The 23,310-nt window shown below is 45.1% G+C and overlaps 1 protein-coding gene across 1 annotated transcript; it reads right to left on the reverse strand.

The window, feature by feature from the left end:
- Positions 1–1,648: 1,648 nt before the first annotated feature.
- On the reverse strand, positions 1,649–23,224 carry LOC148842551 (protein NONRESPONDING TO OXYLIPINS 2, mitochondrial). The gene is made up of 3 exons (XM_088958249.1): positions 22,969–23,224; positions 22,669–22,837; positions 1,649–1,993 (listed from the first exon to the last, which is right to left on the reverse strand). Exons 1-2 carry the CDS (start codon positions 23,091–23,093, stop codon positions 22,687–22,689), a joined length of 276 nt encoding a protein of 91 aa, XP_088814375.1. The 5' UTR covers positions 23,094–23,224; the 3' UTR covers positions 1,649–1,993; positions 22,669–22,686.
- Between the last annotated feature and the right edge of the window lie 86 nt (positions 23,225–23,310).

Here is a 23,310-nt window from a genome sequence, read left to right on the forward strand (position 1 = left end):
ATCGCTAATCCATAGGGCCCTCTTCCCATTCTTTAATTTCCCATGCCTCGGTGATTGATTGATTGACTCGATTACCCAATATTCTTTACTGAAAGCCTACATCTCCATTTAATTCTTTTATTTTATTTGTTTTTATTGTTTATTGTTTACTTGTATAATTTCGTCAGATGAAAGCGAATACTGCGGTGATCGATCACATGCTCCTCCACCAGCATTTACATGAAATGCCGTTCGGTTTTTAACTTATTATAATTTTGCGAACTGATGGAGGGGAAGGAGGAATGACGTCTCTCATAGTCTCATGTCTCATTCTTGAAGGAAAACTGGTGATGCTGTCAGGGCAAAGTAAAGTGTAATAAAACTCTACTTTCCAACGGCAATGACAGTAATGATATGACCTCTAGGGTCTTATCCTATCTGCAGAGTGCAGACAGTAGCATGCAAATTGCATTCCTGATGCCAAAATTTACGTACCTAACTACATATGATATAACGACGTCGAAGCAACAACATTCTCCAACCTCTACAGCCTCTAACCCACTTGTCATTCTCTCCGTCATCTCACCTGCCTCTCCTTAACCCTTTCCTCATTTAGTGTAGGTTGGAGGACGCCATCTTTCAACGAGGGCTCCCCAAGCTTTCCTTTTTCCTTTTGGGTTAAAAACTCTACGCCAATAAATGAGTTTTAAGCTTTAAAAAAAACTTTTTTATGTAAGATTTTTGAGTTTCAAAAAAATAATTTTTAGATCACACTAAAAATTTAAAATTACATTCCCCTTTTAATCTATTAATAACCTCTTATAAACCACATCCTGTTCATAGATTTGATATTATTCATGGTCAGGATTCATCCCACCTGTACGGTGAAAGTGGAGCTAAGATTTTTAAAGGTCGACTGAACAGTAAAAACCCCTTTTTCAGACTGTATTTTGAACCCCAAACAGGAATTGGATCCAGCAATTTTTGTGCATTTTTTTGATCCAACGGACCATCTCAACCATCGTATCATAGGCAAACTGAAAAGTGTATCAGAACTAATTCCGTGAAAGCATGTCGAAGTCGAATGCAGTCTTGTTATCTAATTGGGCTAGTTATCCAACGGTTCCACCTGGTTTTCTATTTTATCTAACAAGAAACATTTTACCCGCCCCATATTTGCATGAATCTTAAAAGAAAACGTAGGTACTGGAGAAGCAATATCCGATTGAGATGTCAAACAACAACCAACAGACTCACATGCACCATGCTATTTTAATATATTCTGAATTTATGATCATTAGTGTTATTTTAAAAGAGGAAAATGGTCACATTGACCGAGGCTCCTTTCAAACTCCAGAGGGATTGGCCGATAAACCACATCCACACCCGACCTGTTCAAAAATCAAAACCCACTTTGCACGTGCATTTCACGTGGTCGACCACTCCTATAATTATATCCCAAAAGGACGGATTCCATTGGGGATGCGAGCACGAGCAGTTCTTCTGAGTGGCTTAGCGTGCACCTACGGATGATAGCATATCCGTTCATGTGCATGGGCATGTATGCTTATCCACCCATCCATATCCACGGGATACTCACACCGGTCTACAAGTCAAAAACCCAGTACACCATAGCCCACTCGGTATCCAATGATCATGCTCAGAAATGTAAGTAAAAAAGCATTGTTCAACATCCATTTATCAGGAGTTCAGAAATTTAGCTCTTCCACAGTAAATGACACCGCTCAGAAAAGACTGATAACAGAGGAGAGGAAAGAGACTCGTTGATGTCAAAATAAATAAAAAACCAGAAAAATCAACTTCATGTGCTGGAACTGGAAGCTCTGTTTCCACATTAGAGAATTGTCAAAGAACTTAATGCCAAATCAAATCCGATGCCAAGGCTCCTGCTCTCTCTTCGCTCCTTCTCTTCGTTATATAATTTCTTTCTCTACAATTACCACTGGCTTCTTACCGACCCCAATCTCTTATCCCGGCACAATGAGTTGTAATCCTAACAAGCATTCAGAAGGAAAAAGAGGGGGATATTGGTACAAGTTGCATTTACATAGCTAAATCCTTGTAGAAACAATGAAGGTAAAAGAGAACGAAGAGATATTAACAGTATGAATAGATAAGAAAACCTCCATGCCTATCAGATTCCATTAAGTTAAGAAGAGTAGCATCTTTCAAATCTCACATTGACAAAGAGAGGTTTGGCTGTTAGCTAAGATGACCAAATCAGAAAATCCTCAGCACGTTTGTACTGAAAAAACAACACTCAGCAATGGTATAAAAATTATTTTCTGAGAAGAGCATTAGGGGCACACTAAGACTATGAATAAGTAGGCGATAGTTTATTAGCAAAACCATTAAAAAAGTGCAAAAGGTCTCAATTATTTGTGCTTCAACTACTCCACCTGTGCCAACTAGGCACATGGCCTCACAAAAACCCACAGCAGCAATCACTAGAGATGCGCCACAACTTCTGCCCGACTACTCAGGCACAAAGGGCAAATCCCCTTGTTCTTTGTGTCACAAATTCTACAGCTACCCCTCCCTTGTAAAACCACAAACCAAAAATTGGTGCATGCCCTGGCAAAGTAAGAAGACAACTAAGGCAACGTTTGATAAGCTTCTACTTTTGAGCTTTAGGCTGTGGTAAACAAATATGTGACAAAAAATGTTTTAAGTGTTTGGCAAGTGTTTCTATTAAAAACAATCTAAAGTACAAAACACTTTTAAGCCCAAAAAACAGTGCCTGAAATTGGGGCATTAAAAGCACAAATGCTGAAGCTTATCTAAGCACGACAACCTAAAGCAGAAGGGATTCCTAGAGCCGAAGGTGTGAGGAAAGGTGCATGCCTGAATGAAGTGAGCTGCCACTTTTGAAAAAAAAAATCAAGTGAAAAACTAAATACAAAAGAATATGCAAATATTGAGAGACAAAATATTTAATAAAACATATTATCTAAACTGGTTAGAGCATCATGTTATCAATACAAGGATTTATTCTTGTGCATTCAAGTCCTACATGGGTTAAACTGCCAAAACACTAAATATCACAGGATCAACCTACAATATAGAAAATTATCTGTTAGAATGTTAGAGTGATGCTCGGCTGATAAGAGTTCTTATTAGCCCATTCTTATGTTTAACTTATCTTGTAACTGGGCCTGTGTTAATGGGCCTAATCCTGTTTAATGATTTAAGTCATCTAGGTGTCCCATCACTAATCAGGGGCATCCCAGTAATTTCTTGTACCTTGTACTATATTCATCTATAAATAAAGGACTGGTCAACTGGATAGTACAGTTCGACATTCTCTTCAGTTCTGTGGTTCTCTTCTCTTCCTTGCTACTTCGAGTATAGCTCTTCAGATTACATGGTATCAGAGCATTAGCTCCTTCCTGGTTTCAGCAGGCGCACTCTTTTCTCTTGTTGTCTTTTCATCTTCTCTCTTCCTTTTCTGAGTTGTTGTAGTGAAGACCTAGGAGTGTAAGAGAGTAAAGCAAGTTCGAACCTAGGGTTTCTCTTGGTTGTAGGACTCAAGGGAAGTAAGACCCAGAAGTAGATGTCCTACTAGATTATCTCCAGCAAATAGTAGCTATTGGGCTACTAAGAGAGGTCTGTATAGGACAGACCTAGTTGAGGACTGATTTCAGCAGTCGTAGCACTAGCCGAAAGGGGGAGAGCTTCCTCTACAGTTGCAGCTTCGTGCCCCAGCAAGACTTGGGTAGAACTGTGGTAACTTCAGTTACAGATTCTCTTCAGGTCAGTTATCAGTCCTACTTTGTGAACTTCAGTTACTGCACTGCACAGTTACTTCAGGTTGCAGAACAAGCCCTAACTGAAGTAACTTCAGTTACTAGCACTGTGAACTGGTTTAGTTACTTCGACCAATCCTAAACAGCACTGCACAGTACCCGAACTGTGAACACTTCTACCAGCACTGTGAACACCCTAATCTGCACAGCTCTTGGACTGAAGTCAGGATGTCCTCACTATCCGGTGAAGTTTCCTCTAGAGATAACAGACCTGTTACAAGGTCCTCAAACCTGGAAAACCCTAATCTGCACAGCTTGCAGATTACAAGTGTGTTGCTAGATGAGTATAACTTCAGAGAGTGGTCTGTCTCAGCAATGCTGTTCATTACCTCTCGTGAGCTCACAGGCTATTTGGATGGAGACAAGAAACAACCAGAAATTGGCAGTCCTGAATACACCGTGTGGCGCAAGGAAAATGCCACAGTCATGTCTTGGTTGCTGGCCTCTATGACTCCTAGGGTGGCCAAAACTGTTCATCACTTCCCCACAGCTGTTAAAATTTGGGAGAAAATATCTAAGACATATGGCCAGAAAAAGAACAATGCTAGAATCTACAGGCTGAACCAAGACATTGCAGCCCTAAGGCAAGGAGACATGTCCGTGGCAACCTACTTTGCAACACTGGAAGGCCTCTGGGAAGAGCTTGACCACCATTTGATTTTGGATTGGGAAAATGCTAATGATAAGGGGAGGCATGATAAGCAGATTGAGGAGGGCAGAGCCTTCAAGTTTCTGGCGGGTCTTGACCCTGTATATGAAGGTAAAAGGTCACAGATTCTAGGGAGAGATGAATTACCTGAGCTTCACCATGTCTACTACCTGGTGAGGAATGAAGAAGTAAGGAGAAAGGAGATGCAAGTTGACTCCCAGACACAGTCAACAGAACTACCTGGAGAACATTCAGCCTTAGTCTCCACTAAGGGGAATAGATTTTCAGACAAGAAGTCCCTCAAGTGTACACATTGTGGTGGTGAGAAACACACAAAGGAGAAATGTTGGGTCATGTACCCTCATCTGAAGCCAGCTGCTCTGAGAAATGACAAAAGGCAACATAAGGGCCACACAGCAAGTGGGAATCTTGCCACCAACAACAGTAGTGACAACTCACAGAGTATTCAGACAGTGTCATCTTCCACCGCAAGGCAGGCTGCCGACTCCTCTGAACCAAGTACTTTGGGCTTCACAGCTAGTGAGGTAGAGGTTCTCAGTCGGGCATTAGCCCGTCTGAAGAACAATTCTTTAGCTTCCACCTCTCTTGCCAAATCAGGTACAACCTCTGCATTTAGTGCATCTAGTTCCATTAATTCTACCTCTTGGGTGATTGATTCCGGAGCCACTAACCATATGACACATATGTCCTCCTTATTCTCCACATATCATTTGTTGTCTGGCCAGGATAAGATGAGAGTAGCTGATGGGTCCCTCTCCACCATCTCTGGAAAGGGGGTGGTTGACCTAAGCAAGGATCTCTCTCTTAAATCAGTCCTACATGTTCCTAGTCTTACCTCAAATCTGTTGTCTGTTTCAAAGCTTACAAAAAACTTGAACTGCAGTATAACTTTCTTTCCTTCTCATTGTGTCTTCCAGGACAGATTGACGAGGAGAACGATTGGGAGTGGTCATGAGTATAGGGGCCTCTACTATTTTGATGAAGATGTCAGCTCAGCCTTGCAAGCTTCTACTACTAGTCCGGAAACTGTGGAGTCAATAGCTAGGCTGCACTTGTGGCATGCTAGGCTAGGTCATTTGTCCTTTTCTTCCTTAGCAATGTTGTTTCCCGAATTACGTAAGGGCATTCCGAGTCAGAGTTTAATTTGTGATGTGTGTCAAATGTCAAAACAATGTAGATCAATGTATCCAATTTCTAGTAATGAAATTCAAGCCCCTTTTGATTTGGTTCATTCTGATGTTTGGGGTCCTTCACCCATTGTTTCCATTGATGGCTTCCGTTACTTTATCAGTTTTATTGACCATTATTCTCGGTGCACTTGGAATTATCTGTTGAAAGGACGTGAAGAAGTTCCCCGGATAACTATGATGTTTTGCAAGATGGTTGAAACACAATTTGATAAAAAGATCAAGCAATTCCGTTCAGACAATGCAGTTGAATACTTTGAAAGATCCCTGAACTCATTCATGGAAGATGCAGGCATGTTACATCAATCATCATGTGCTTACACCCCTCAACAAAATGGGGTTGCTGAGCGCAAGAACAGGCATCTATTGGAGACAGCTCGAGCCCTTCTTTTCCAGCACAATGTGCCCAAGCAATATTGGTCTCAAGCTGTTCTCACTGCATCATACCTGATAAATCGGATGCCATCTAAGGTGCTGGGTATGAAGACCCCTTTCTCTGTTCTGTGTCCCACTCTTCCAGAATTTCCTCTTCCCCCGCGGGTTTTTGGTTGTACATGCTTCATACATGTGAAAGATCCAAAGAAGACCAAGCTGGATCCTAAGGCTACAAAGGGAATATTTTTGGGGTACTCTCCTACGCAGAAGGGGTATAAGTGTTATGATCCTGACTCCAAAAAAAATGTCACTAGGGATGTAGTCTTTTTTGAGTCTCAACCCTATTTCCAGTCTTCTCAGAATCCTCTTCAGGGGGAGAGTAGTGGGTTGGAAGAGGATTCTCATTCTCCCTTCTTTTTTGTTCCCATTTCATCACCTTCCACTACTACTAGCTGTAACATTCCGGGTCAACCTAATGAGACTTCCACTGTGCCAGTTGCTTCTCTAGATTCGGCTGATGCTTCTGAAGGTTCCAGTAAACAAGAGAAAGAGATACTTACATACAGTAGAAGGAAGAAGGCCCCTCAACCTCATGCTTGCAACCAGTTGAACTCAAATCAATCTGTCTCTGCAATCCAAGGTAATTCTGATTCACTCAATTCAGATTTGGATCTTCCTATTGCTCTTCGTAAGCCTGTTCGTTCTTGTACCACTCGGCATCCCATAGCCGATTATGTTTCTTACTCACACTTATCCCCTGCCTATCATTCATTTGTGTCTGTTCTTTCCTCTGTATGTGTCCCTTCCAGGTATTCAGAGGCGGCATCTGATCCAAGGTGGAAAGAAGCCATGAATGAGGAGATGAAAGCCCTAATGAAAGCAAGGACATGGGAATTGGTGGACCTGCCAGAAGGGAAAGGCACTGTTGGGTGCAAGTGGGTATTCACAGTAAAGCACAGGGAAGATGGGTCAATTGAGAGGTACAAGGCCAGACTTGTGGCAAAGGGATTTACACAAAAGGAAGGAATTGACTACAAGGAAACCTTTGCCCCATTAGCAAAGCTCAACACAATCAGGGTTCTACTGTCACTAGCAGCAAAATTCTCTTGGGAACTTCATCAGCTGGATGTGAAGAATGCCTTCCTAAATGGTGATCTTCATGAAGAGGTATTCATGGAACCCCCACCTGGATATGATGTTGGAAAGAAGGTATGTAAACTAAGGAAAGCATTATATGGTTTGAAGCAATCTCCCCGGGCATGGTTTGAGAGACTTTGTTTGGCCATGAAGAAAGTAGGGTACACTCAGAGCAGTGTAGATCATACATTGTTTACAAGGAGACAAGATGACAAACTTACAGCACTCATTGTGTATGTGGATGATATGGTGATTACTAGAAATGATGTGAAAGAGATGAAGAGGCTGAAGGAGTTCTTAGCCTCAAAATTTGAGATCAAAGACCTGGGAAATCTGAGATACTTTCTTGGAATTGAAGTTGCTAGATCAAGAGAAGGAATCTACATATGTCAAAGAAAGTATGTGCTAGATCTCCTAGAGGAAACGGGCATGATGGGGTGCAGGCCAGCAGACACTCCAATAGAACCAAGCCATGGATTACAAGAATCAATGGGTGAGGAATACTGTGATAAGGAAAGGTACCAAAAGTTGGTAGGAAAACTGATATACTTATCCCTTACTCAGCCAGACATTGCCTATGCAGTGCATGTTGTCAGTCAATTCATGCACTCACCAAAGACCCCTCATATGAGAGCAGTGGAAAGAATCCTCAGATACTTGAAGACTTTCCCATGGAAAGGAATTCTATTTAGAAAAAACAGCAAACTTGAAATTGAAGCCTACACTGATGCTGATTGGGCTGGGTCCGTTGGAGACAGAAAATCAACCTCAGGTTACTGTACATTCTTGGGAGGAAACCTAGTCACATGGCGTAGTAAGAAGCAGAATGTTGTGGCTAGATCAAGTGCAGAAGCAGAATACCGGGCTATGGCACACGGGGTTGCTGAACTCTTATGGCTCAGGACTCTCCTTAATGAGCTTGGTATCAAGACTGAGGGTCCTCTCAAGCTGTATTGTGATAATAAAACTGCTATCAACATTGCCAACAATCCTGTGCAGCATTACAGGACAAAACATATTGAAATTGATCGACACTTTGTCAGAGAGAGAATTATTTCAAGAGAACTTTGTGTGCCTTATACTCCATCAGAGATGCAGATTGCAGATGTATTAACTAAAGGGTTGGCATCAACGAAGTTCAGGGACATACTTGGCAAGCTAAACATGATTGATATTCATGCTTAGCTTGAGGGGGAGTGTTAGAATGTTAGAGTGATGCTCGGCTGATAAGAGTTCTTATTAGCCCATTCTTATGTTTAACTTATCTTGTAACTGGGCCTGTGTTAATGGGCCTAATCCTGTTTAATGATTTAGTCATCTGGGTGTCCCATCACTAATCAGGGGCATCCCAGTAATTTCTTGTACCTTGTACTATATTCATCTATAAATAAAGGACTGGTCGACTAGATAGTACAGTTCGACATTCTCTTCAGTTCTGTGGTTCTCTTCTCTTCCTTGCTACTTCGAGTATAGCTCTTTAGATTACATTATCTGTCCAACATCAAATTCAAAGTTCATCCATCAAAACATTGCAAGTTTGCAACATGCCGGGTAAGAAGCACCCAGAATTAGGTGAGGGACATACAAAATATGCTTTGCAAGCCCATTTTGGTGACAAGCCAGGTAAGAACCAAATAATATGCATGGCCACCATTGTTGTACAGCCTCCCTCCCCCCCCCACCCACCCCCCTCTCTCTGCCCATGCGCATGTGAAGCTTTTCAGTCTAGACACCCTTTTTTCATATAAATATGTGTAAATCCCCATTCTTAAGTAAATTTCTAAAAACCTTTTGCAGTCAATCCATTAGCCTCTTACTCTGTTTATACATCCAAACAATGGAAGTGGAATCCAAAGACTAGATCCTAAAAATACAACACTAGTGATGCAGCACAATCTGAGCACTCCTAGATGGCTGAAACCTGGCTCCTAGTTGTGATAGACGGCACTTGAAACGGAGAGGAATGTGAAGGATTCCTGGGGAGCTCTCCCGGCGGGAACACTCCAATGGCTAAGTTAGAGCTTTGAAAAAACTCAAAGAAAACACAGAGAGTTAAGAGTGCTGAAAGTGCTAGCTTCAATACCTTTGCTTCGCGAGGGCCGAGGTCCTTTTATACCGGAGCTCAGTCACATCAGGCATAACTGCCACTGCCCTAGCCGTTACTGCCAGGGCTGAGGTGGCAGGTGCAAGCTGCTGCTGCAGGGTACGAACTCGTCAGGCGTGCCATGCTTTTCAGAGATGGCAGGCACGATGCCGCCTGGCGAGAGACGTGGGCGCTGCCACCAGATCCGGCAAGTACGAATGCAAGGCAAATCTTCCCTGTAGGTTTCCGAGCTACTTTGCATCGAACTGCTTGGGGCTGAGTTACCTTGCACCAAGGTGTTGAGGTACGCCGAGGTGCTCACACTGGGGGCGAGCCTTAAGCAAGTATGGACAGGAGTGTCAACGGTGTTGTCCCAAGGTGTTTCTCCCTCAGGACACTTAGCCAAAAGTCAGGGTGCTCCCTTCTTAGGGAGGGAGAGATCGAAACCCCTTAGGAGGAGCTCGGGACTCAAGGGGAGCTCGAGTCCCTTTGCAGGGAGGGAGCTCGGGGCGCTCCACCCTTAAGGCTCAAGGTGAGCTCGGCCTTGCTTCCCGACGAGTTGCCACACCTGCCAAGTCGTTCGACCGGGCTTCGACGAGCTTGTGTGGCCAGGCTGTCGTGTTGAGTTGCCACTTATGCCAAGTCATGTCCATGTGTCCTCGTGATACGAGGTCGAGCCAAATCACCCTACATCAATTGCCCCCCACTTCCCGTGTTCGGGGTTTTGACCCAGCGCAGAGAGTCCATGGTTTGTCGGGTGGATTTGGCTCGGGGCTTAAGCCTTCTTGTCCGCCAGCTCATTGGTTGGACCGGTTCACTGCTCGGCTCAACCAGGCGCAGATCGGATCACGTACGGTCTACGCGCAGACGTCACCCAACTTATGGACTTTGCGGACATCAAAAAATGCACTAAACTGATTTCACCTCGAGGGTCGCACAACCGGTTTTCATGAGGACCATCGGATCGCTTTGATCTCAACTGTTGGTGCCTGCGTACAGTGGCTATAAATAGCAGGGGTCCTGGCCATTTTTCCTTCACCACAAATCCTCAGCCTTAGTCTTGAGCTCGCGTCCAAAGCCTCCATCTTGAGTCAGTTCTCCCTAGTTCGGTCATCTTCCTTTGGTGAGTCACCCTAGCTTCTTTTCCTTCCAATTTTATTATGTCTAGTTTTGATAGCCAATTAGATGAGCCCGAGGTGGGTACCTCGGCTCAGGGTGATCCCACTAGAGTCCAATCTCCCAAGGCGCGGAAGGCCTCGGGTAACTTGGCGTCTACCTCTCACCGAGATCGGATGCCGGACAGATTCGGCCCCTCCACCATGACCCTAGAGAGGCTTCGCTACCTCATCCGGCAGTACAACCTGCCCAGGGAATACACCTACAGTCTACCTGCGAGTAACTTCCCATGGGAACACGGCCCTTATGAGATCGTGATCTTCTAGGAGCAGCTTATAGTCGGGCTCCGTCTTCCTTTCCACCCACTTATTGTGGAGGTCCTGAATCACTTCAACGTTACAATAGACCAGCTCCACCCGAACTTGGTCCGTAACGTCGTTGGGACCATCTCCCTTCGTTACAAGTACATCCTCCCCCTGAACCTGGACATATTTTGTTCCATCCTCACCATAAAGAAAAGCGCTTCATGCGTTCTCCCCGAGCACAGGAGGGCCTACTACTTGTCCCCTCGCTCGGGCTTCAAGTTGTTGCACAAGCTTCCGAGCAAAATTCCGGCTTGGAAGCAGGACTATTTCGTAGTCCGAAACCCTGCGGGGTGGCCCTTCCCTACTCAATGGAGGGCGGCTATCCAAGACCCCGGCATCATCCTTGATAAGAAGACAAGGGAGACACTCCAGTCGTGGGCTGAGCTCGGGTTTAGTTACAAGGATTATATCGTCGAGAGCAAGCTCATCCAGGCCAGCTTGAGCCCGGGTAGGTAGTCTTAGTACCTTAGTCACTTGGCTTGCACCTTCTTCCTCCTTTTATTTTTGAGTTTACTAATGTCGAGCTTTGTTGCAGGTCCCATGGAAGCGGAGAAACTCAAGGGGGATAAGCTCTTCAACCACATGAAGGGGAGGAATAAGCGGGCTGCTAAGAGAGCTCGCGTTAAGACCCCGTCGGCCCCCGCTCCCGAGCCCAAGCTTCCGCTGGCTCCCTCTTCTGAGCCCGAGCTCCCTGATGCTCCTCCGATCATCGACTTGGAGGAGTTCGTACCACCTTGGAAGCCCAAGACCTCGGCTGAGCCTGCTATGAAGGCAGCAACTGAGCCTAAGGTCGTCACCGGGGCTGCCGATGCAATAGCTGAGGTCTCTGTCGAGCCCATCCACACAGCTGAGACGGCGGTTTTCAGCTTGAGGAGCCCAAACGGGCCCAAAGTATCTTGGTCACCCAGTGTAGCCTTCGGAAGAGCAAGGAAGTTGTTTATGCCAAGTCTCAATCTGGGCCAATCTCACCCCTGCTCAACTCGAAGTCCGAGCTACTACCCACACCATGGTCGTAAGTTGTCCCTTCTCTCTCTTCTACCCTCTTTTCATATATACATACATTTCTTCAGTGCTAACCAACTTTCTTGGTCAAGCGAACTCTGTCGTGCATGCCCTGACTCTTCAATCCGAGAGGAACCTGAAGCGGGCTCTAAACGGCGAGAAGTCATCCCGCGCAGTCCATGCTGATCTGAGGGCAGCTCGCGGCCTGATTCACCGGCTGGAGAGTGACGTCGTGGCCCAGAAGAACGTCATCGTGGCACTGATGGCAGAGGAGTTGGCACGTGAGAGGGATGTGCTGAGGGGCGAGATGGACGCCCTCAAAGCAGAGTTGGCACGTGAGAAGGCCATGCTGAGGGGCAAGCTGGACGCCCTCAGAGCAAAGGCAGAAGGCCTTAAGGAGGACAAGAAGGCCCTTCTGCACGAGGTGGAGTTCCTCAAGGCTGACATCGAGGAGAAGACCGAGATCTTTACTCAAGCCATAGAGGAGACAAAGATCAAGGTTGTCACGGAGTACATCCAATTGGACAAGTTTGATGTTGTTCTGGGGGAGGCCTATCGTAAGGGATTCAAGCTCAGCAGGTGGCTGATAAGGCATACATACCCCGAGCTTGACACGAGCGCCATCACCACCTCACGGATCACATATGTGATAGCCTGTCAAGCTACAGAAGATCCGGATTCCAAAGAGGATGGTGATGAAGAGGCAGATGTCACCGACCGGGCAAAAGCTTCTGAGGAGGTCCCGCGCGGAGATGACGAGCCCCCAAAGTAATTGTTTTTTGTACTTTGAGCCTGCAAGCTCAGTTTTAGTTTCTTTTTCTTTTTTCTTCCTTTTGTCAAGCTCATTGTACAAAACTAATTTGTTAATGAAATCAACTTTTTTCTTTGCCAAGTGTTGTTGCCCGCCAAAGTATCTGTTTTATCCGAGCTATCGCAGTTAAGCATACGAAGTAGGGTTTCTCAACCGTTGCCACCCCGAGTTGTCTCCTAGAACCTCGCGGGGGTGGATTTTATGACATACACCGAAGTAATTGACATAGTAAAGCATATGCCCGAACTATCTTCTGGTTGTACGCCGAGGTGAGTTAAGCATCGTGGAATCTACCGATCTACTTGCGTTCTTTACATATTATGCACTGTGGTACGGAGCTCCTTGGTTAGCTCGGTATTTTAGCCCCTTGGCCGGGGGGAGTGGCTTCAGCCACCCTTAGAGTTCGCTCGTGTCATAGGGGCGACTAGGTTATTAGGCCGAAGTCTGTTAGTTCGGCATTTTGGCCCTTAGGCTCTAGGAGTGACTCGTGGTCTGCTCTTGGAGTTCGCCCATGTCATAGAAGTGACTGGGTCTTATTGCGTCGAGGTCTTTGTTAGCTCGGCATTGGGAGTGACTCATTTATAGATAATGTTGCCTCAGGTTGACAATATTCCATGCCCGAAGTACTTGTTTCCCTTCCAGGGTTTCGAGCTTGTATGTTCCTTCCCCGAGCACTCACTTCACTCGGTAAGGTCCTTCCCAGTTCGGACCGAGCTTACCAACACCAGGCTTGGGCACCATAACCTTTCGGAGAACCAAGTCGCTGACGCGGAGCGCCCACTTCCAAGCGAGGGCCATGCCTCCCAAGTGTCTACCGCATAGGCCCTCATGAGTATCGCGAAAGACGAGCTCGGCTTCAGAGGGCCGCAGACAGCACATATAGGGGAGCGTGTAGGATTTTCGGTACAGTCGTTCGTCTATCATGACGTATTTGGCTGCCTGATGCTCTACCCTCCTGGCGGCATTACAATTTGCGGAGAGGGTCCCGTATAGCAAGAAACTCACGAGCGAATCAATCCAGCTCGGCTCTGCTTGAATGACGGGAGCGACCTCCTCTGCCCCCTTGAGAATGCTAGGCCGAGGCAAGTTCTCTATATACACAGTTCTCATGGTGTTGTCACTAGTGTTGGCTAACCGGGATAGGGCATCGGCCTCAGCGTTCTCTGATCTTGGGATTTTTCAGATGAAGTGTGACTGGAAGTTGAGCAAGGCCTCTCTTACTTTGGCTAAGTAAGCTATCATGGTTGGTTCGCAAGCTTCGTACTCACCCGTAACTTGGTTGACCACGAGTTGGGAATCACTGCAGACGACAATGTGCTTGGCTTTCACTTCCTTTGCCAGATCCAGCCTAACTAGTAGCGCCTCGAACTCTACTTCGTTGTTGGATGTCGCGAACTCAAAGCGTAGTGCATACTTCAATTTCATACCGCTTGGCCCGTACAGAACGATCCCAACTCCACTGCCCAGCTGGTTTGACGAGCCATCTACGTGAAGGATCCAGGGTTGCTCGTCCCAGTTCGCGTTGAGCCTAACTAGGAGAGGCGCCACACTGGTTGCTACTTCACGACACTCGAGCTCAACCAGTCTGGGAACCCCGGGCTCGCCTGCACTTGGAGCCTCGTGTTCTACCGACCTGGGGACTTCGGAGCTAAAGGTGCATTCTGCGACAAAATCTGCTAAGGCTTGGGCCTTGATAGCAGTTCGCGGCTTGTACTAGAGTTCGTACTCGCTAAGCTCGATGGCCAACTTTGTCAACCTTCCTGAGACCTCGGGCTTGAGCAAGACTTGCCTCAGAAGTTTGTTGGTAAGGACAACGATGGTGTGAGCTTGGAAGTACGGGCAAAGCTTCCGAGCTGCTATGACCAGTGCATAGGCTAACTTTTCTATCTCTGGGTACCTTGTCTCTGCTCCCTGCAACACTTTACTAACATAATAAACGGGTTGTTGGACCCGATCTACTTCTCTTATTAGTACCGAGCTGACCACCTCGTCACCTGCTGAGATGTATAGCTCTAAAAGATCACCTTCTTCAGGTCAGGTTAAGACCGGGATGCTGGCGAGGTGCTTTTTGAGCTTGTCGAACGCAAGCTGGCACTCTTCGATCCATTCAAAGCCTTTGCCTTTTATGGCCTTAAAGAAGGACAAGCAACGATCTGCTGACTTGGACATGAAACGGCTCAGAGTGGCTAACCGGCCATTCAACTTCTGAACCTCCTTCAACTTCCGAGATGGTCTCATTTCTAGGATGGCTTTAATTTTGCCCGGGTTAGCCTCAATGTCGCACCGGCTAACGATGTACCCTAGGAATTTACCCGAGGGGACACCGAAAACACTTGTTCGAATTTAACTTCATATTAAATCTATGCAGAATTTCAAAAGTTGAATGTAAATCTTCTATTAAATCATGTGAAAATTGAGTTTTGACGACCATGTCGTCTACATAACACTATTTTTTTTGCCAATTAATGGCTCAAACAATCTATTTACAAGTTTTTGAAAAGTGGCACCAGCGTTTTTCAACCCAAAGGGCATGACCTTGTAACATAGGTCGAGCTCGGTTATGAAGGCAGTTTTCTCTTCATCAGCCGGGTCCATCCTGATCTGATTGTAACCCGAATAGGCGTCCAGGAAGCTCAGCAACTCATGCCCCAAGGTCGCGTCCACTAGACGGTCGATCTTGGGAAGTAGGAAGTAGTCCTTTGGACAAGCTCGGTTCAAGTCGGTGTAGTCGACGCACATGCACCATTTACCGTTAGCCTTTTTCACCAGAACGGGGTTGGCCACCCAACTCGGGTAATGGACTTCCCTAATAAAATCGACTGCAAGGAACTTCCCGACCTCCTCGACGACTACCCTCCATCGCTCTGGGGCTAAGTTGCGTTCTTCTGTCTAATAGGCCTAATTATAGGATCAGTATTAAGCTTATGAGTTATGATGCTAGGGTCTATGTCGGGCATTTCTACCGCATACCATGTAAAAACATCTAAATTTTCAAGTAAGAAACTTACCAGTTGAGACCGCAGAGGCTCCTCAATAGAAGCGTCGATCTGAAGTACCCGAGCTAGGTCCTCTACCGAAGCCGGGATGGAGATGGTCTATTCGGTGGGTGCGGCTCGCTCCGCGGGTCGCTCCACTGATCGCCTCGCGTCACCCCGACTCCGAAGTCTGTAGGGAACTTCATCGCTAGGTAGTAGGTGGAGACTACTGCTCATAAGGCATGGGTGATGGGCCGACCTACTATTGCGTTGTACGGGGAGGGAGTCGCGACCACCAGGAACTCATGGTTAAGCCTTACCACGCTAGGCCAGGTGCCGACCTCCATAGGCACAGTGACTCTCCCTAAAGGCCTGACCTCCTCTCCGTTGAACCCCACTAATGGAGTGTTTGCAGGCTTCAGGTCGCCTTCCTCGAGCTGAAGTTGACCGAAGGCTACTTTGAAGAGGATATCCGTCGAGCTACCCGAGTCGACGAGGACACACCTGACCTCGAAGTTGTTGATTTTTATCTTTATGACAAACGCGTCATCATGGGGATAATGGACCCCTCGCGCGTCGTCCTCTGTGAAGAAGATTGGTTCCTCCATCCTTGGCCGCTTCGGGGGATTCTATTCTTCCCTGGCGACCTCGCGAGCTGATGACCGAGCTGTAGCTGAGGTGCAGCCCGCGACAATTGATCCTCCAACAATTACATGGATAGTCCATCGAACTGGTCTCTCATAGGGAGGCTGCCTCTGCGGCTGCTCCGCTTGTCTGCTAGAATGGGAGCATCCTTACTCTGCTCCCCCTGCCAACCTGTTTTATTATTATTATTATTATTGTTTTGTACAAAATTTCTTAGATATCCGCGACGGATGAGTTCCTCTATCTCATCGCAGAGGATTTTACAATTCTCAGTACTATGACCGTGATCTCTATGAAAACTACAATACAAATTTTTATTTCTAACATTAGGGTCGGCCTTCAGCCAAGAAGTGGCCAGTTCACATACAGGGCATCCTTGATCGCCATAAGAATCTCGGCCCGCTTTGCATTGAGGGGTGTGTAGTCCCTTTCTGCTGCTAGAGCTCGGAAAGGCTAATTTGACTTTGCCCCCCGAGTTTGGTCTTACTTCTTCTTGCTGTCACCCTGAGTTGGGGGCTCTGGTTCCCTCTTTCTTTTCTCAAGGGCCTACTCGCCCTTCTGGTGGATCTCTTCCTCTGTCCCTATGAACCGATCTGCGAGTTTGAGGAACTCGGTCACGGTCTTCGGCTGATTGACAACCACGTGCCACTTGAATTCTTTGTGGGTGATGCCTCGCTTGGCCGCAGTGAGCCGAACTGCGGGGATCCAGGTAAGGTATTTGTCTTCAGATGGACTCCCCTTCCTTCTGAACTATGCCAAGGAGGCTCTCTTGAGTTTTTGGGCATCTCTTGCTAGTGACAAAGTGAGAGGTAAAGACTTGTATGAACTGCGCCCAACTCCTTATTGAACCTAGTGCGAAGTTTCGATGCTAGGTGCGGGCTACTCCTTTGAAAGTGGTGGAGAATGCCACGCACATGCAAGATTCACTAGCTCTTGCCAGGTGCATCTAGGACTGAAAGGCGTTCACATGATCATTGGGGTTAAAGGATCCATCGTACTTGTCCAGCGGGGGAATTTGAAGTCCCTTGGCATGGGGACGGCAAGGAGCTCTGGTGGCAGGGGGAAGGAACTGAAAGAAGTGGAGTAGCTTTTACCTCGCTCGAGCTTACCTCTACCTTACCTCTGAGTTCGGGTAGGTCGCAGGTGGCAGTTTGGCGAGCTCGACGAAGCCTTCGCTGCTTCTTAGCCGACTCGGCGTTGGTGTTGCTGGCCTCGGTATTACTGAGCTCGATGGACCCAGGGAAAGGCTCGGATTGCTGTCAATAGCTGCGAACAGAGGGACCTTATCCTAGGTCATCGGCCAGCACTTCGAACCGATTTTCGACAAGTGGTGGTTTGAACTACGAACGCTAAGGTGATACGGGCTTAACTAGCTGGGAAGCTCCCGACCTAATTGCAGGCCACGAGGCGGGGGTAGGTGGTCTCTCCTTTCTTCCAAGGGACGATACCGAGGTCTCTCCTCAGCGGGAAGGAAGTTCGCTTCGGCGGTGAGGCTTGGTTGGCTGTGCAGCTGGATGCCGAGGAGGGAGTGAAGGAAACTGTTGTTGATACTGATATTGGGAAACCTGGTGCAGCACTTGCTGCTGGTGAAACCGGAGTTGCTGGAACTGTTGCATCTAAGCATGCATGGCTCGCATGCACTGCATCAGATCCTCAAGCTGACCTTGGCTGGCCACAACAGGGGGAATGGTGGGTTTAGCGAAGGTTGTTCCGACTGTAGAGGGGAGTGGAACAGTCACAGGTGCCACTGTCTAGGGCACGTTCAGACTGGGGACTCCGTCCGCGGAGAGGGGGACGATAAACTGTCTGATGCAGACAGTGGAAAACTGGGGTTGTTCCTCAGAGATGTTTCGGCGTCTGGCATTGCTGGAGGAAGCCATGGGTTTCGGTGATGCTGATGAGTTCTTTGGGGAAAGTTGCACAGAATTTAGAGGAATGCCTTTTGAAGCGATTCCCACAGACGGTGCCAAATGATGCAGCACAATCTGGGCACTCCTAGCTGGTTGAAACCTGGCTCCTAGCTATGACAGACGACACCTGAAACAGAGAGGAACGTGAAAGATTCCCGGGGAGCTCTCCCGACGGGAACACTCCGATGGCTAAGTTAGAGCTCTGAGAAAACTCAAAGAAAACACAAAGAGTTAAGAGTGCTAAAAGTGTTAGCTTCAATACCTTTGCTTCACGAGGGTCGGGGTCCTTTTATACCAAAGCTTAGTCACATCAGGCGTAACTGCCACTGCCCTAGCCGTTACTGCCAGGGATGAGGTGGCGGGTGCAGGCTGCTACTGCAGGGTACGGACTCGTCAAGCGTGCCATGCTTTTCAGAGATGGCAGGCACGACGCTGCCTGGCGAGAGACGTGGCCACTGCCACTAGATCTGGCAGGTACGGATGTCAGGCAAATCTTTCCTGTAGGTTGCCGAGCTACTTTGCACTGAACCGCCTGGGCTGAGTTACCTTGCACCGAGGTGCCGAGGTACGCCGAGGTGCTCACACTAGGGGCGAATCTTAAGCAAGTATGAACAGGAGTGTCGACGGTGCTGTCCCAAAGTGTTTCTCCCTCAGAACACTTAGCCAAAAGTCGGGGTGCTCCCTTCTTAGGGAGGGAGAGCTCGAAACCCCTTAGGAAGAGCTCAGGACTTAAGGGGAGCTTGGGTCCCCTTGCACGGAGGGAGCTCGAGGCACTCCATCCTTAGGGCTCAGGGTGAGTTTGGCCTTGCTTCCCAGCGAGTTGCCACACCTGTTGAGTCGTTCAACCGGGCTTCGGCGAGCTTGTTATGCCAAGTTGTGGCCAGGTTGTCGTGCTGAGTTGCCACTTATGCCAGGTCATGTCCATGTGTCCCTGTGCTACGAGGTCGGGCTAAATCACCCTACATCAACTAGCATCCAAACAACAGAAACACATAATCAACGGATTCGCATTTTATGGGTCTTAGAATCAGCAGAAAAGGATTCCCCTGGTGAAATTCCATTTCCACTTACATAGGATAGTCCAACACATCCTAAATACATACCAACTGAAATTGAGAGAAAAATACTAAGATTTCACCACAGATCTTTCTGTTTAATTTATTGAATGTCCTTGCCTACCAAGATAAAATAGATAGATGGTCCATGTTTTAGACAAAATGAAAACACTTTTTACTTTATTAGTTAATTTCTGTAGAAGAATGAGATAAATTTTGAAGTGAAGGCCATTATTTGGGAGGGGTGAACTGGGTAAGGTCCTAAACTTTGGCATTTTTTAGTACAAAGTGGTCACCCTCAGATTGGGGCCCGCATTCTGACACATGTCAGCCTGAGATTTTGCCATTACACGAAGTAATGGCCCTTGAGAAAATAACATGCATGTGTTCCAGCAGTATCTTTATCATCTTTTTTCTATTGCTCGTACCCATGCACAACCAGAACACCATGGAGTAGTAATATCTTGCATTTTCAGGTTTTAGTTCAACAATTTGTTAAATCTTGAGAAGTTCAACAATTTGTTAAATACATAAAGTCATTTCACCAAAGGAGCTCAAGATTCAATCCTCAAAATAAGAAAGCAGGGTAGTCCTGTCTCTTGTTCCCTGTTCATTGGGATATGTTTCATGCTTCACAATTGTGTCTCAAAAACGATACCCATGGTTACACGTCGTAGAACAACAATAAAAAAAAAAACAATAGACTGATGTTTGATTCAAAGATAAATAGCTAAAAGACAGGAAGCAATCCTGTTCCTGTCCAAGAGTCCATTCCTTGGATAAGGAAGTAGGAGACCAGAAAAATGAAAGAACATAATTGTGCAGGTTAGACCTGCTAATGAATCAAATTAATTCAGTAATTCTTAAAGAATTATGCCAGCATATGCTACCACATTCGAAGAGATTGACTTAGAGAGAACAATGTCTTCTAAGTCATCTTTCATCTTCTCAAATCTTAATCTTCTTTGTAGTAAAAGTAAAATTTATTAAAAAGAAAAAGAAAGTACAAGAAAGGCAACCAGTAGTCACCCAAGAGAATAAGAAAACAAACTTCACTCCACCTCACACAATCTAAACCCAAAACCAACCAAGACTTAAAACAAAACATATCTACCCCTAGTCCCCTATATTAGGATGTCCATGCCTCTGTACATGCTTATATATTTTTATTCTTGCATTTGTCTTTCTTGACAAGCAGGAAGTTACCTATATATGACCACAAAAAAGATGATATGAAAATGATAAATCAACTTCCTCACAAAATTTTGATTTTTCAGTTTGAAAGACATCCAAATTAAGAATCAACTTCACTAGTTTTGCTGAAAGCCAATACTTGTATCCACCTTAAAAGCAAGAGATTAGGCTGACTTCCAAGTCCATGTAACAATTTTTTTAGTCCTTGAATATCCACTCAATCACCATTATCATCCACCAATTGCATAATTTCTCTCACTAACCAACATGACCAAGGCCATATGTTTCCTCTAAGCTCATTTAGTGCTTATATTGATCTTGATAGAAACTGAGGCAAATATCACCCATTTTTACACCACAGACAACTTCTAGGATGACAAATAGAAGTACTTCTTAAGTGTTTCTTCATTTGACTCTCTTACTCTCACAAAGTAAACTCTACAGTCTACAAATTATCAATATAGTCCAAGACAAACCTCAGACATCAAAAATATGTAAGTGCCGCCAAAGGTAGCACTTCCTAATGCTCGTTTATTAGAACAGTAACCATAAAGCTGTATTTGGTTAGAAAGAAAAGGTAGTGAAAGGAAGGGAAACTTGTACCGCTAGCTTCAAACCAAACACAGCCTAAGGGGATCATCACTAGAAGTAGAACCTGTATCAAAGGGGCCTTTTGGTAACAGCTGAAAATGGTTGAACTGAATAATTTACTGTTTTTTCTTTTAGCAAATAAATTAATTAAATGATAAAATATTTGAGAGAATATTTGTCAACCTAACTTCAGCTTTAGCCATTAAAGAGCTGACAGCCTCCTTAATAACTTATTCACTAAAACACAAAGTAGAAGCCATTCAGTTCAGCAATTTCAGCTGTTATCAAACAACCCCTAACACTACAACTTTTTAAGGTAGTCAATTCCTAGATTATGCAGAATCCAAAGGAGAAGCCACACCTTATCTAGCACAAGCACAAATGTGGATTTTGTGTTGGATTCTTGCAATCCTGCCCCACCTAAGGCATCCTACTAGCAAAAGAAAGTATCCCTATTCCTCTGCTTTAAGAATAAGAAATTTCCAGAAAGAAAGGACAAAGGATAAATTATCCAACAGACAGGACCTTAAAATATGGATAGCTCAAGCATAATGAATCATTTACAAGATTCTTTTATTGGGCATCAAAGAGGTGCGAAGAAAAGCATAGTGCTAAAACTTAGGATGCATAGGATAGAAGCCTCATGAATTTCAGTTTCCCCCTAGAAGAATGGATCAAAGGAAGCAAAAGTATAGGAAAGTTGAAACAAATGGAGGAGTTCTTTAAAATTCACCTTTCCATTTATTTCCAAATGGAAACTAGAGGCGTTTAGTCATCTATTTTGATGAAAAAGTGATAAAATTAACCAATTTCAATCCTAACAAAAAAAAATACCTGAAATAATTCATAGAGAAAAACTACACTCCATGCAATATCTACAAAGTACAAACATTTTAGAACCGATTAGATTAACTCTCAATGTGAAACAAAATCCCTAGAAGATTAAAAGAACTTCAAAAGGACTTAGAAACCTATGAGGCATTAAATCCCAAAGTTCAAGTTTTAGCTTAGACCCAAGGAAAAAATAGAAACTCCTGATCACATAACAACTACTAATACAAAAACCTAATTCTCAATTTATCTATATTACATCTTTAAGGCACCACAAGGTGTGAAGCACCTTGAGGCTGTGAGCATAAAAGGTTGAGCATTGCTTTGAAACATAATCCCTGATTTCCTTTTATAATAATGCTCTAAACAGCCATAAGAAAACTGCCAATATGCCCAAAACCTCAATTGGACTAAATATACCTCATTAAACTAATTAAGCTTTGGACTTGTATATTGGGATTTCTGTGAAAATGAATAACAATGTCATCATAAATATGTTGTCAAACTACATACTCAAGAACCTCCGAGCCATCGTTCTGTTCAACTTTCAGGAAAAAGATGACTGAGGCTACAAAACTTAGATGATACACATATATCAAAGGATACCAGCAGCCCCATTCAACCTTTAATCCATCAAAATCAACTCTTGTGTAGACATAAATTCTGGTTAGTGTATACAAGCCAATCCACCTACGTAACTCAATTTCTAAGGTAATGAAATACGAATGAAATAGTAATAGTGAAATAATAAACAAAAATCAAAAATAATGAAAAGAAACACGAGGACATTCAGTGAAGACCAAAGATATCAGATTAAGAAAAAACAAGAGTTTGCATAAAATATGGAATAAGAAAAATAAAAGTAACCAAGTGAAACATCAAACAACGCTTGGAGAGAAAGTTTCTTATACATACAAATACCAAAGATAGGGATCAAACTCCTGGGTTTGCAGTACAAAGCATACCCTGAGACAACGACCTCGAACTCCTCGAGTCAATGCCGAGGCAAGAAGTCAGACGCGCCGAAGAAACAGCACTGTAGAGGGGAAGGAGAGATTGAATGCAACCCATCTCAGAATGCAACCTGAAAAAATAAAAAGGGAAAATTCCCGTTCAGTATCCTGTATTTTGCCTTGATTGACACTTTGGTCCCGGTCAATCCCCACAAGATTGACGAAAATTCAAATGAAAGTTTGAGAAAAATTAAGGAATTGCCTCAGAGTAGTAGGAGATGGGCGGGGAATGCGCATCGAATTAATAGGCTTGCTGGTAGGTTTGCCGATGGCCGATTTCATAAAGCTGAGAGCAGGTTTTGAGATAGATCGATAACGATATGCCATGACTATGGACTGTAGATATAAATATATCTTGAAGATCAAGGAACAACGTCGAAAGGGTTTTAGAGGTTTGCGTTTGCTTATAAGAATCCATCTTTTTGGCTTTGGCTTCCGCTACCAAAATTTCCCGAGCCCGCCAAGTGAGAGAGAATTAATGCTAAAAAAATCCATTCCTTTGTAGCGTACCACTTACAAAATGCATCTTCTACCACACAACTGT

This window comes from Nelumbo lutea, chromosome 8, assembly GCF_056320005.1.
Source record: "Nelumbo lutea isolate HS-2025 chromosome 8, American lotus-T2T, whole genome shotgun sequence".
NCBI classification, from domain to species: Eukaryota; Viridiplantae; Streptophyta; class Magnoliopsida; order Proteales; family Nelumbonaceae; genus Nelumbo; species Nelumbo lutea.

What these genes read in the sequence shown, in the direction of transcription:
- LOC148842551 (XM_088958249.1), bottom strand. Translation starts at nt 23,093, where the DNA reads ATGGCATATCGTTATCGATCTATCTCAAAACCTGCTCTCAGCTTTATG. An exon ending in CCATCTCCTACTACTCTGAG is followed by an intron (nt 22,838 to 22,968) that starts GCAATTCCTTAA and finishes TTATTTTTTCAG; the next exon opens with GTTGCATTCTGAGATGGGTT.